The sequence below is a fragment of the Primulina eburnea genome, chromosome 1 (genome assembly GCF_022965805.1).
Source record: "Primulina eburnea isolate SZY01 chromosome 1, ASM2296580v1, whole genome shotgun sequence".
Lineage (NCBI taxonomy): Eukaryota > Viridiplantae > Streptophyta > Magnoliopsida > Lamiales > Gesneriaceae > Primulina > Primulina eburnea.
The window spans coordinates 54,808,713-54,823,614 of NC_133101.1; the positions used below are offsets into that span (position 1 = coordinate 54,808,713).

General features: G+C 35.5%; 1 protein-coding gene across 1 annotated transcript; it reads left to right on the plus strand.

Moving 5' to 3' along the window:
• Window positions 1-6,499: 6,499 nt before the first annotated feature.
• Window positions 6,500-13,127, plus strand: LOC140831775 (methylcrotonoyl-CoA carboxylase subunit alpha, mitochondrial). Its single transcript, XM_073195524.1, is given in 17 exon segments — window positions 6,500-7,031; window positions 7,347-7,468; window positions 8,052-8,199; window positions 8,703-8,840; window positions 9,084-9,179; window positions 9,262-9,321; window positions 9,438-9,530; window positions 9,619-9,714; window positions 9,716-9,731; window positions 10,080-10,184; window positions 10,403-10,539; window positions 11,037-11,271; window positions 11,348-11,505; window positions 11,575-11,691; window positions 12,339-12,581; window positions 12,657-12,752; window positions 12,909-13,127. Coding segments are annotated over 17 exon segments (2,259 nt in total). The 5' UTR covers window positions 6,500-6,641; the 3' UTR covers window positions 12,918-13,127.
• Window positions 13,128-14,902: the final 1,775 nt, after the last annotated feature.

The window sequence follows — 14,902 nt, forward strand, 5'->3', positions numbered from 1 at the left end:
GCAAAAAGTCGTCTCACAACTCTTCACCTCCCTATGCACATTCTATTTAGGCTTGTAACAATTACAAGGCCCATGGACTTTTATTTTAAATGTCTCAAACACATTTGAGACCATTTAAAGTTTACTTGATTTTACTCAAGCCCACTAGTTTAATAATTATTTCTAATTGGGCTCTACAAGGCCCAATGTAGTTTAATTAATCCAACACTTGAATTAATTTAATTATTTGGACTCTACTAGGCCCACTATTGTTTAATTAATTCAACACTTGAATTAATTTAATTTAGTCCATAATAATGTATATGAAAATCACAATTTTCAAATACATTACTCGTTGGGCCAACTTTTAATTTAGGAACACTTCCTCAAATTAAAAGTTACATTCTCCTTATAGAAGTCATACTTCTATTTTTCCTTACGCTTATAAACTCCTTTATAAGTACGTTCAACACATTGAACTATTTTACTTCTTAACGGGATCTAGAAAGACAGTACTTGTGTGGCCCTCAATGGTTCATTGATACAACTAGCCGTGGGTTCACATCTCCATGTGATTCGGACTAAACATGTCCTTATACGAGCATACCCCAATTGCTCCATTCTTACTTATCAACCCCTTGATAACAAGAACGTCAGAACTCAAGTCTGATAGTACCCAACCAATCATGTTAAACGCCTAGCAGCATTGGTTACATGATTCCCTAGGTATCAAATGATAGTGCCTGCAAGAACCATTCAATTATTGTTAGCGTACAGTACGGTCCCTTCAACTCATATATGCCGATCGATTCGACAACCATTGGTACATCGAGAGTTGTCAATGAATCGATACTATGTGTCATGTCGTAGTTGCATCGATGGTGTAATCTATGAAACCCCTTTCATAATTACCACCATACTCTGATAAGAGATTTCAACCTACATACACATGATAACACATAGGATATCCATACCCGAAGGTAAGCGGTGAATCCCCGACTACAATGCATCGACTCCTATATGTTTCGACAGAACACCCAACCTTGCCACCTGATGACCCCATGAGAGTCGGTAAACAAGTCAAAGTGTAATTCTAGCACATAGAGTCTCAATGTTGTCCCGGGTCATAAGGACTAATGGTGTACAACCATAAACTAGGACTTTTCCACTCGATAAGTGAGAACCACTTGGAAAGTCCTTTATGGAGGGTTGTTCAGTGCACTCTAGCAGGAGCACCTATCTGCATGATCGGACATCACAATGTCCCCTACCAATGAAACATGGTACTCACATCGCAGATACTAGTCTCTAACTCGAGCGGCTTATATCCTTCTTAGCGGCGGCTGAATCGACTAGGAACTGTTTAGAATATACAGTATTCCAAATATGAGTTTCATGATACTCATCATATGATCATCTCATATTCTTTCTACTATTTGTATATTCAAGGGCTTTATCTATGCAACTAGCATGGGTATACAGATAAAGATGTGCCAAAATAATAATTTCAAATATTATTAAAATAAAGATTGTTTATACATAGAGTTTCATTGTAAACTCGACCAACACTTGGCTCGATGGGCACCTACTCTAACAAGGTGTGCGTAAATGTCAGCAGCATTTACAACATTTTCGAATGACCTCTACAGTTCATTCGACATAGAAGCTAACATATAACTCTTAGCTTGCAAATCATGGTCGCATCAATTATCAAGATTTTCTAGTTCCTCGGCACTAGCACTGGCAGTTGCCTATTTTGGAAGAACCTTAGTGAGTACATATACTATCTTCTCCATATTCAGAATAATTTTTAGATTCCATAGCCAATTATGATAATTAGCTCCATTTAGCTAGTGTTTCTCGAGAATAACATATAATGTATTTGCAACGACATCGTAAATATACTGAAAATGGAAATAGAATACACGTTACTCAGTATTTTTAAATATTTTATAAGACATAAAATATGAGCTTTAATTTTATGAATTACCACCTACTATTTTGACAATTTAACCACCTTTTGATGAATACGAGAAATCCAATTTCTTAGAGTACACCGGGCTCAATTGCTAAATTATGATATCAAATAATATCAGTAAATCAAACTTTCTAAAAAGTAAAGCCCAATTGCATCTCATGCAAACTCACGTTGTCTTACGTTCGATAAAGGCCCAATAATATGGCGTCGTTTATCTTCACGTGTCGAGCCAAATCCATTAATGTTGAATTTTAGTGGATGGCTGTCATGAGATCTTTCAATAATATGAGTCAAAGTCATGGTATTTGCACCCAATTCAAATCAAGTATGTAAGTGTAAGTCGCAGCTTTCCAGCATCCAGGCCTCCCCAATAATATGAATCAGACATTGACCGTGGGTAGCGTTAATAATGCAACAGTTGTTGATGGAAGGAAAGAGAAATTTAAACTCCTTTTAGTTTTTATTTTATGGGCTTGATATTAAATTTGAATCTTAATCAAAATGAAATATTTTTATTTTGAAAATGTCTTATCGTTTAATTTTAAATTCGTGTCATGTTTGTTTGTATGTTTGTCGGATTAATGCAACTCTTGTTATTATAATAGTAATAATAATATTAAAGTACATACTGGTTCATTTTATAATATATCACATACATCATAAATAAATAAAAGTCGATCAATAAAAAAAGATATTTGATCCATGAGAACCTTATAAGGAACCAAGTCCAAAACCTAGGTAACTACATGGATGTAAATGTAATCTTACACAAGCCTATCATATTTGACATGTTCTCAATCTTCAAAACTTTTGATGATCTGAGCTCATCATCTTTCAATCTCGATCTCCTACTAAATCTAATATTTACATTAAATTTTTATGAAACATTGATATATATAAATTGAAGGGATGAGAACGAACGATAAACCAGACACACTTTAATAATTATCAAATAATTAAAAATTCAACAATGTAAATATTCTAACATATGCATAGAACATTGATAGTGATTTTCAAGCATCCTTTTATCATATAATATCTATATTATATATTTAAAAAAAAACAGAATATCACATTTATCATTAAATCACGTGTCTTGAATTTTTTTTACTAACTTTCATAATTAAAATAATCAATAAATTAAATAAACATATTTATTCAATTTTTAATTAGTTTATCAATAATAAATTTCTTGTAAAAATAATTTTTATCATAAATAATTAAAATCATATTCTGATAATTTATTTTATATAAAAAAATCCATAACCCATAATTTTATAAAATTGGGAAATTTCCCCAGACCCGAAATTCAAGAAGAATCATTTTTTTAAATCTCAAATTGGTTTGGAGTTCAGTGTAATTTATGCAAAGATAACGATTCTAAATACCATATGGATGTTGAATGACATACGACGTCCAAGAAAAGTTTTGAGCGTCGAAATTAAAAATTTAAAACTTCCACTGCGCATTAGGTGCTAGAAATTGGTACACCAACAAAAATTACTCAGGCACACACATATGTGACTCTATCAAAGCCTGGAAAATTCATTCATGACATGTTAGAGTAGATATTCTGCAAGCTAATTGTTGATTATGGATTTTATTGATTCAAATATAATAAAATAATCTTTATTTTAATATATTTTATATTTATTTCGACATCTACTTTATTTTTTTATTCATGTAAGTTGCATAGATAAATAATCTGAATATACAAATAGTAAATGAATATGATGATATACGAATATTTAATTAATGTATATTTTGAGGCTCATTTACTCTAATGACAATTAATGATCAAACAATAATGGTTTGACTTAAAGCTACAGCGGAAAAATGTTTAAAATACTTTAAAAAGGACCTCAGGGCCTAGAAAAATTTCGGCATGACCTCCCCATAAGTAGGATATCCCGAAAACTCAAGCAGCAGTTAAACAACCTATAGCCGTACTGGCCAGGAGTACGCAGAAATTAAAACTTACCAAATACTCACCAGATCATAAATATCATAGAGTCGACTCAGATCGTCACAAGAACTTCCAAATATCACTACAGATACACGGGACATCTCCCCGGCAAATAAAGTATAATACAAGACTGAAACAAACTCAAGACATACATATAGAATAACTGGGAGACTGCGCTGAACAGAACCAAGCAATCCAACATCAATCCCGAGCTCCACTGACGGAACCTCGGCCTGATGCTGCAAAATGACTCGGGATATCTACCATGGTGCCCAATAGCAACCACAGCAGCCTCCCCAGAAAACAACTGAGGTTAGATTCTGGTATGAAACAGTTCAACTATAACAACAATAATCATAAATCATGCATAAATGAAAGGCTCAACGAATAATCGGGATAACAAGAGCCAACAAATGGTACAATAACAATTGGAATAATGCTCGAGCAACAACACAGGGGAGCTACATCGTCATGCAGCTAAACCGCCCTGCCAAGTATGCAAGGTATGCCAAGCTGTGCTGAATAACACCCCTTACTCGGCCTCCATACAGCTGATACGATATAACAGGATGACATAACAGACCGATTTAGATGACACAATCCCAGCGCTCACCTCAAAAGGCTGCATTAACCACAAGATTGTTCAATAACATCTACTGTCTCATGTGTATAGGCCTATCAGCCACATTATGATCTCGAGATAAACAACAGTGCCAGATAACAACAATGGGCTAACAAGAACGATAGGGTTCAACATGAATGTCATAACAATATGCCCTATGCTAAATGCCAATAATATGTCACAATACTAAACATATATCACAACGAACGCATTTAGCAACTTACAACAGTCAACAAATCATAAACACCATCAGTGCAACACAGAATAACAATTAAACATAATTTATGTTTTACCTTCGTATGTTACCAAGCTGTAACATACCTATACCAACTTGACAATTCAATAACACTTCACTTCAAGACTCTCGGCCTAAACAAAATAATAATAAGCCGATCATGAAAACTATATTCCATACCGATGTCCGATTTGGCACAAAAGAGCTTAAAATTCGAATCTCTCTCAATATTAAAACAAATCAATATCCGTCAATTGAAAATGAAAGAAAACTCAAATATCTAAGTTTTTCTAGAAGAAACCATTTCAATAATCCTAATAGATAAATCTCAGAATTATCAAGAAGACGCTACATCATACGCACTTCGCGGCAGAATTCTGTAATTGAGCAGTTTCGACAAAATGAGCATAACCATCTCAATTCTTAATGTAATTTAACGAATCTTATACCATTACGAAGACAACACATAGCACTACAACTTTTGTTTGAATCATAAGTTCAGAATCCAACTGCATATATGTCATAATCCCGAAATACAGTAGGTATCCTGCACAGCACAATTGCAGAATTCGATTTTGGCACATTTTGGTAGAAAAATCATAACAAATATGTTCCTAATCAAAAATCCATTTTTCCAGTGGCTATAAACAGCTAGCATAAAGCACTACAAAGTTTGTTTAGATCATTTCTACAAATTCAAAATACAAAAATCGCAGCAACACAAATACTCTCACCCAAAAACCGGAAGAATTCGCGCAGAAACAGAGCATCGGAACAGAAGCTTCGATCTACTCGTATCCTTGCTCAAAATTTGCGATTTCTATCTTGAATCGAAGCCTAGGATGTTAGGAAGACACCCTTCAGACTGAACGAGATTTCGACGCCGGACGGAGGAGATATGGCTACTTTGCTGCGGCTGCTCCTCAAGTGACAGGAATTGAGGTTAAGGGAATGAGTTTCTTTCTTTCTTTCTTTTTTCCTTCCTTCTCTCTCTCCTTGGTAAGTTGTGTGTATGTATATGTATATTATATATCTTGTGTATTTGGTTATTAAAATAATAATTCAAGCCCATCTATCTCGGTCTGTATTTATTGTTTTGCTCTCGTGTGTTATTTAAACTCTATATATATTTTATATTGTTAAATTCACTGATATTCTAAAATACATATTTTTAACACACTTCTTGAATTTATTTGGCATAAATAATTATTTTAATTTACAATAAATAATCCTAATTTTGTCAATAAACAATCCTAACATTTATAATGTTGTGTACCACACTCATTGTTATGGATATAAAGATGTTCAAACACACAGGTGAATACTCATATGATGGGTTCACTGATTACATTTAATCGAACTTTCCAAGTGAATAAAGTATGTGGTTATTAGTATACACCATCAGTCCTAATGATCCGAAACAATACTGAAGGTCTGCATACTAGGATTACGTTTTGAATCTATTACTGACTTCATAATAGTCATCAAGTGACGAGATTAGATGCACATATTGTATTTATTACATAATGGTCGATGATTCATTAAAAGTGATTATGGTAAAGAGTTGATATTAAAATAATTTATTTATAAACACTGCTCAGTTCTAATTTTTAACTTTTTCACTTTTGTCTCTACTTCTTTATAATTTATAAATTTAAACATTTCTAACCAAGACATTATATTGCAAACACTCCCTTGATACTGAAATCAGACCACGTTTGTTTTTGCCGTGGCGCCGACAGAAGAAAACGAGCAATAACGTTAAGGATCCATCTCTTTTTCGAATCAAGGTTGGGCCACACTCCAATCTTGGACCCGAACGCAATGAGTTCATCAGATTGGGCTTAGGTTGGACCATGTAATGCTAGGAGTAATCGCCTCTGAATGCGCAGTCCAATTCATTTACTATCTATCGACTATGGCGTTTGTAGGTTCTATAATCCGGCGAAGAACAAAACCCTTCATTCTTCAGTTCAGGGGATTTACATCAAATGCGCCGGGATTAGGGAGCCGAAGGGCTGATAGAATAGAGAAGATTTTGATTGCAAACAGAGGCGAAATTGCTTGCCGGATTATTCGGACAGCGAAGCGGCTGGGGATTCGAACTGTTGCCGTTTATAGCGATGCCGATGAGAGCAGCTTGCATGTCAAGTCGGCTGATGAAGCCGTTCGCATTGGACCTCCTCCGGCTCGGCTCAGCTACCTTAACGCTGCCTCAATCATCGAGGCCGCTAGCAAAACCGGCGCTCAGGTTAACAGTTTTGCTTCTTTTTTTTCTCGACTTCAGCTTATTTGATTCATCTTAAAGGGACAGTTTTGTTTAGGAGTTTCGGAAAGTTTTTTAAAAATATATATATCTGAACTCGCACAGATGAAGTTCCATTTGATGAATCACGGATAACGTAAACTAGTGCTAATTTGGCGCGTGACTAGCTTGACTTTTCACGGATCTATGTTTGTTGGCTCATAATCTAGGTCTTCTATTCTATGTTTTGGTGTTAGTATTGGTTTCTTATTGTTTCTCGGACGTGCTTTCAGAGTGGGATATCTTATTTGTGATAATTAGGCTATCCACCCAGGTTATGGTTTCTTATCAGAGAGTGCTGATTTTGCTCGACTTTGTGAAAATGAGGGTCTTACATTCATTGGGCCTCCTGCCTCTGCGATTCGTGACATGGGTGACAAAAGGTAAAAAAAGCAGGGAATCTCCATTTCCTTCTGTTCATTACTTTTCTCCCTTTGATCATTCTTCAGTTCAGGTTAACTATTTAATTAGTTTTCTCACTCTCACTCCATGTCGTTGTCCTTTCCAATACTTCCAAGTGAGATTAAGACACTAAAAGAAACCAAAGGAAACTTTTGTACATCACATCAAACTGAATAATCCACTGACATACAAGAGAAAGTAGAGGTGAATCCAAATCACGTATAAAATTAATATTTCTAATTTCTAATTGACATATTTTGAGAAGAGGCTATTTAAATTCACCAAGGAAGTGCTCAACATCAATATGCCCACGTGGTGCGCGTGTTTCAACTATTTGGCCTTTTCCAGCAACGGACTTTGCATAATTTCTTGTAGTCTCTGTAATATATTTTTTTCAAAGATGGGAAGAGGTTCCACGGGACCTATATTTTAAGCTTTGATAAGTACATTACCTTCTTGTTCGCTGCACTATTTTTTGACCTTTCCATCCTCCGTTTTCACATATTTAGTCAATGCTTAAGGAATTATTGCATGGATTGCTAATTGTTGGATATTATACTTCAGTGCTTCAAAGAGAATAATGGGTGCAGCTGGAGTACCCCTTGTGCCTGGATATCATGGTGACAATCAAGATATTGATTTCATGAAGTTGGAAGCAGACAAAATTGGATATCCTATATTGATCAAGCCAACCCATGGAGGTGGAGGGAAGGTGAGCCAGTGATTTGTTCTTTATCGAAAATAGTTTGTCAAAGCTGAATTTCTAAGATCATTAGTGGTTCAAATATTTCCTTACTGTAATATCACTATTTGTCGTGTAAAATTTCTTTATTACTGAACAATTTTATTTTGTCATTTTTGGGTGGGCATAAACGACCGACTCCGAGGCCTAGTGCTGTAGACCATGCATGATCTTATATAATAAAATCGAAATCCGTGTATTAGTTTGAAAGCAGTTTTGTTAGCATTAGATGTTAAAACTACTAGAGTTTGACAAACAGAAAAGATAGTTACTTCCATACTTAGGTTCATGTGCTGTGCATTTTTCAAATTATCTTATGCAATTCCTGGTTCAAGCTCTTAATCAAGCAAAATGTGCACTTGACATTGGGCCATTTCTTGTCTTTACTAAACTGATTGCAGACTGGCTATTCAGCATATCCAGTTAAAATTGTTGATGTTTTCTTCTATAACTTTTTATTTTACCGATTCTAGGGTATGAGGATTGTGCAGAGTCCTAATGATTTTGCTGATTCTTTCATTGGTGCGCAACGTGAGGCTGCTGCATCATTTGGAATAAATACTATCTTGTTGGAGAAATATATCACAAAACCTAGGCACATAGAAGTTCAGGTACCCACTTTTTGATGTCATTTATCCATTTTAATACTTCTGTCCTTGTGTTTCCCCTTAGATAGTGTCATGCAGGAAATATTTTCTTTCCATTTTTTATTCAGTTCTTTCCAGTAGCCAATAGGCTTTGCAGTGGGGGAACGACGGCTTAATTGTTCACATGATCAGTAGAGACAGCAAATCTGAATCTACTAGCATACCATGACGATAACAAACGATATCATTTGCTTGTATTATCTGTAGATCTTCGGGGACAAACAGGGCAATGTTATACATCTAAACGAGAGGGACTGCAGTATCCAAAGAAGACACCAGAAGATAATCGAAGAAGCTCCTGCTGTAATTCTTCTTCCCCAGATTTGCTCCTTTATTTTCTTTTTTTCCCCTGGTGATTGCTATGACCGAAATACTGTATGTGCAGCCAAATATTGATGTTGGTTTTCGCTCCCACTTAGGTCAAGCAGCTGTGTCTGCTGCCAAGGTTATACGTGCATATACCCTTTTCTCTCTGTTTGTGCCATCACTGCATTTTATTTTGTTTTCTTTACCTTCAATTCTCATTCTTTGTCTTAAATTTTCTATTTTTTCATTTTTAAGGCAGTCTATTATTACAGTGCTGGCACGGTCGAGTTTATAGTTGATACGATTTCTGGGAAGTTTTATTTTATGGAGATGAATACCCGTCTTCAGGTGTCTTGATCTCTCCAAGTGGAGTCCTTTCTTTGTTATGCAGGCTTTATATATTTTCCAATGCAGAAGATAATTCACTTAGTTGCAGGTTGAACATCCTGTTACTGAGATGATTGTCGATCAAGATCTCGTGGAGTGGCAAATCCGTATTGCCAGCGGAGAGCCTCTTCCAATTAGTCAGTCCAGAGGTGCCATTGTCAGGTTATTATATTCTCTCTACAAATCTAAAATATCATCCATGTTGCATTCCTCAAAGTTGAGGCTGGGCTATGTCAAATTGAGTTGGATAGAGGAGGGACATCCAATAAAAGTTTTTGATCTGAGGTCAAACATTTCCACCTATATAACACTTATAAGTGCTCCAAGATGATTGATTACATGATTCTTTATTATATTTTGCCCCTACACAGCATCCTCACTTTTACTGTTTCACTTGTGCATCGTTCAGGATATGATACTCTTAACTTTCTTCATCATTTTTTACCTGACGAATCTCTGCAATTAATTATCAGACTAAATGAATTGACTCCTTTGGTTTCCTTATTACAGGCCATGCTTTTGAAGCTCGTATATATGCTGAGAATGTTCCAAAAGGATTTCTCCCGGCAACTGGTATTCTTCATCATTATCAACCCGTCCAAGTTACATCAGGAGGTACCTGGAATGAGAATGTTAATTTAGTCATGAATATCATGCAGCTTCCAAACTCTCTTCAAACTACTCATGCTAGTATACACAAGTAGCTATTGGTGCTGATCGTATTGCTCTTGACAAACTACTAGGAACTTCATATATCTCTGACTGTAGAAGCTCCAAGATTTGCTTTTCATATTATTTGTCTTTTGCTCATGTGAAGCAATACCATTTACCAGTCAGGGTCGAGACTGGAGTCGAGCAGGGAGACACAGTTAGCATGCATTATGATCCCATGATAGCAAAGCTTGTAGTGTGGGGGGAAGATCGAAACATTGCTTTAACCAAAATGAAGGACTGTCTGTTAAAATTTCGGGTATGCTGAATTCTACATTTATTTAGCCCATGACATTGTGAATTCAGTCGCTTCCCAAATTGTTTACAACTTGTTTTGAACCTTCTACATATGCATAATCGTGGAATATTACTGACTGTTCAAACTGAGTACACGTTATTTCTCCTAATCTTATTGACTATGAATTGGCTGATGCTTCGTCATGAAAGATCTTTTTTGAATATTTTTAAAACATCATTCTGCCCATGAAAACTCGTCAGTCTGATGCTTTTCCCATGTGTATGCTTGAGCTTGGAAATTCTCAGTTTTTTCATATTTTAGCTACTTATAGATTTTATAGATTTGTCAAGTGTTGTGCTGTATCACCTGCATATATTGTTGGTGAATGTCTGTTCACTGCTGGGTACTTCAATCAGATAGACCTTCATGTATCTCCTTACTTCACCTCTCTTCTAGTGCCTACTCAAAGGGCTCAATTTCCATATTCTTTGTTCAGATCTGATCAGTAGCATTTCCAGGTTGCTGGTCTGCCAACCAACATAGATTTTCTCTTAAAACTTGCACACCATGGAGCTTTTGAAAAAGGAGAAGTTGAAACCCATTTCATTGAGTTGCATAAGGATGATCTATTCATTGATTCAAATAATTTGTTATCAACTCAAAAAGCGCGTAATGCTGCTGTACATAGTGCTGCTATTGCAGCCGTATGTGTTTGTGAAAAGGAACATGCAGCAGTGAAGGAAAGGGCCCCTGGTAATGTGCTAAGGCAACTCTTATGCATGATTACACCACCTTCATTCTAGAGCATTACTTATTTAAACTTTTGCAGGTAACCTTTCCGTATGGTATGCTAATCCGCCTTTCCGAGTCAATCATTGTGCCAAGCGTTTCATAGAACTTGAATGGGATGATGAGTCCAGCGAGACTGGCTTGAAAATTGTACCAGTCCATATCAGTTATCTGACGACAGGAAAATATGTAATTGAGGTAGTTATACATTTTTTCTTTGACCTCAATTGATTCAAAGTATGTTACCTTGTTGCTTTTTGTTTACAGACAGGACTAAGCGGTTTTTCAGGTCTCGAGATGAATGTAATGCAGTTAAATGACCATGATTTCAGAGTTGAACATGATGGTGTGAGCACAAATGTCAGCATAGCTGTTTATCCCAAGGTTACTCTTTGAACCCGGTTACAAGCTAATGGATTGCAAGATGTTTGAAATTCGTATGTTTTGTTCACTGTTTGTTGAGTGTATGGGTCTCTTATCATCAATTGTTCTCATTTGTGTTGTTGATGTTATAGTTTCCATCAGAAAGTGGAAGCCCTACTCTTTTTAGCTTATATCCAGAACAGGTGACAACTCAGGTTGAAAATGTGTATCTGGATATTCCTTGACGACTTTGCTGACAAACATACAGGACTTGACGCTCTTGGCTGCAAGATTGGAAAAAACACTAATATTATAAGAGCAGAAAGCTGGGCAATGAGTTGTTTGATATAAATTTTAAGTGAACAAACCAAGAGACTTGCATCATATGGATGACAAATGGTTTGATGCATCAGCGCCTTAGACCACACTGTACATGTACATGAAAGCACACAACACCATTAAATGGAGGAGGGAAAGGATCTGTACTTAACAGTCCCCATCGCTTATATGATTAATAAATTGCTCATGAAAGATTTATACCTGTACTGTCCTAAGATGGTGCTCATTAAATTTGTTTGTATGGTGTTGACCCTCACCAGTGGTTTCTTTAGCACAGAATTTTGCATTTATAATCCTAAATAAGAGTTCAAGTGATGTCTGCATTTCAGGGTCAGATGGAGCATATCCACATCTGGCATGGAGCACATCATCACCACTTTAAACGTAGGAAGGGGATTGAACTTGCTGATGATGTGGAAAACCAATACAGGCCTGCTGCCGAGACGGCCTCACATCCACCTGGTACTATGGTGGCTCCTATGTCTGGTTTAGTTGTCAAAGTCTTGGTGAAGGATGGAACAAAAATTGATGGAGGGCAACCCATTTTGGTTTTAGAAGCAATGAAGATGGAGGTTTGTGTTTCATATGAGTGTAAACCCTTACTCTTTTTACTTATTAATTTGGTTTTTGATTCACTATTTCTGCAGCATGTTGTGAAGGCATCATCTGCGGGTTATATTAGCGGGCTCCAAGTGTCAGCAGGCCAACAGGTCTCCGATGGCACCATTCTTTGCACTGTAAAGGTAACTCGTGCATATGAAGAGTTTAAGATACTCAAGCACCCATGTATTATATAAATGCCATTTTGAAAAGATAATCCATTTTTTCTTTCATGTTGTTGAAGGCATAACTGTGGTAGTTTTAATGTGATACGTATTTTCAATTGTTTTATTGAACAGGCTGAATAAAAATTAAGAGTCCTGGAATAATTTGGGCGCAAACCGCACCTACCCCTACACCTATGCCATGGTAACAGAATCCTAGTTAGACACCTCTCATTAAGCTCAGTGGTGGCTGAAGATATGAGACCACATCTGAGGATGAATATTGATGAGCCTTATTTAGCAGAACAATGCCTGCCCTATTTCCTCAGACTTGTTCTTTTTTTAATTTCTTTTTTTTCTAAAAAAAAAAAGAACAATCTTGGTCGAATACAATGGTCTTTTCTTATGAATCACTCAAGTGTGTACGTTTTAAATAATAATTTACAACTTTTAAAATATAAGCACTCTTATCTATGTACCATTTGTGAGCAGAAATTGTAGCCCAGGTGACACAAGTGCATTTACAATCATCGTGCAGCACGAGTATTGGTATTCCATCTTCATCTTGTGATAGACTCGAGTAATATTCGATAATGGGTGCCCATTAAAGCTGAGTGGTGCCCATGATACCTAAAGTTTGAAGTTGACAAAAGAGCCATAAGTTGTCTCTGTTGGAAAGATTGCTAGATCTGTTACATGGTATAATGACTCAACTATTTGTGAGAATATTTGTCACTCCCAAAGGAAGGAATAGACTCTGTCGCTGGTGATACAGACATATTCCATTATAATCAGAATTGACAACCCATTCCGAGATGTCGGGTTAAGCACACAAAACAAAGTGGCCTGGTCATCTTTCGTGTCCCATCCAACAATGGGATTCATGAATCTATCCTGATGCTCTATAATTTTGATTTTGAAAAATTACCCTTATTTCCACTTCGTAGCTTTCATTTTTAACTTATTTGTGTCAAGCATTATGATGCATTATCTTAGTAGAAATAATTATTTTCGAGTCGATTTCTAATGTATAGCAACGGACCAACTGTTACAACACAGACAAATGTAGAAGTTTATTTAGATATGTTACTATTTATTATTACTACTACACCGACGCACGCGTTGCGTGCTTGTATAAAAAGTTTTTATAATTCATTTGATTTATATTCAAACGAGGATCAAAATATAATTATAAAAAATAGTGAGGGACTAGACTGTAATTTTGATATATAAATTAAAAAATAAAAGAATGACCCCATTAAAAGTTGAACATATAACCTAAACCTCAATGAACAATGACTCTATCCGCTGAAATACATATAACTTTCATTAAAATTTTAACATTTTATTACTATATATATTTATTAAAACAGATCATGACATCAAAGTTAGTTATCTAAGTGTCTCAAACTTAATATAATAGTACATATTATTATATTAAATGGGGCGGTGTTTTTTTTTTTTTTTTTTTTTTTTTTTTTTCAAATTTTAGACCGTCACATCAATTGGAGTTGCTGAAAAAATTGATAATTAAATAATCATCTTTGTATCTTTGTTTGAACTTTGAAACATGGATATATGCGCAAGTTGTCACTTTATTCTTGGTATTCACCTGACCATATATGCGTATACCATACCAGTTCCAAATCTTAGCACAAAATATACTTTTTAAATTGAAATACCCTTACTTGTGTATTGTATGCGACTAAGGAGTAGGATACGACGTTATGAAAATAAGCAGTTCTACTATAGTCGGCTACTATGTCTTCGAATCACTGATTTTATGTGATTAGTTGAACACAAATTGGTGTCTCACCATTCATTTACAATGACTCGAGTTCGAGCCTCCGTTTTTTTAGTGCAAGTAATAAAAAAAAACATACAAAGTTGAATATGCAAATCCAAGTGTTTTTATTTTTCGAGTAGTTTTCTTGTGAGACGGATCGACATGGTCCATATTTAATGTGAAAATTGATATTTTTGGCATCAAAAATAATATTTTAATGGGTCGGGTCAAGTGAGACAATCGTCTCATAAAATTGACATATAAAATGATCTCATATGAATTTTTCTGTTATTTTTCAATTGTTTCAATTAGGTTTGAGTTTGGTTCAAAGTATCATTTACTT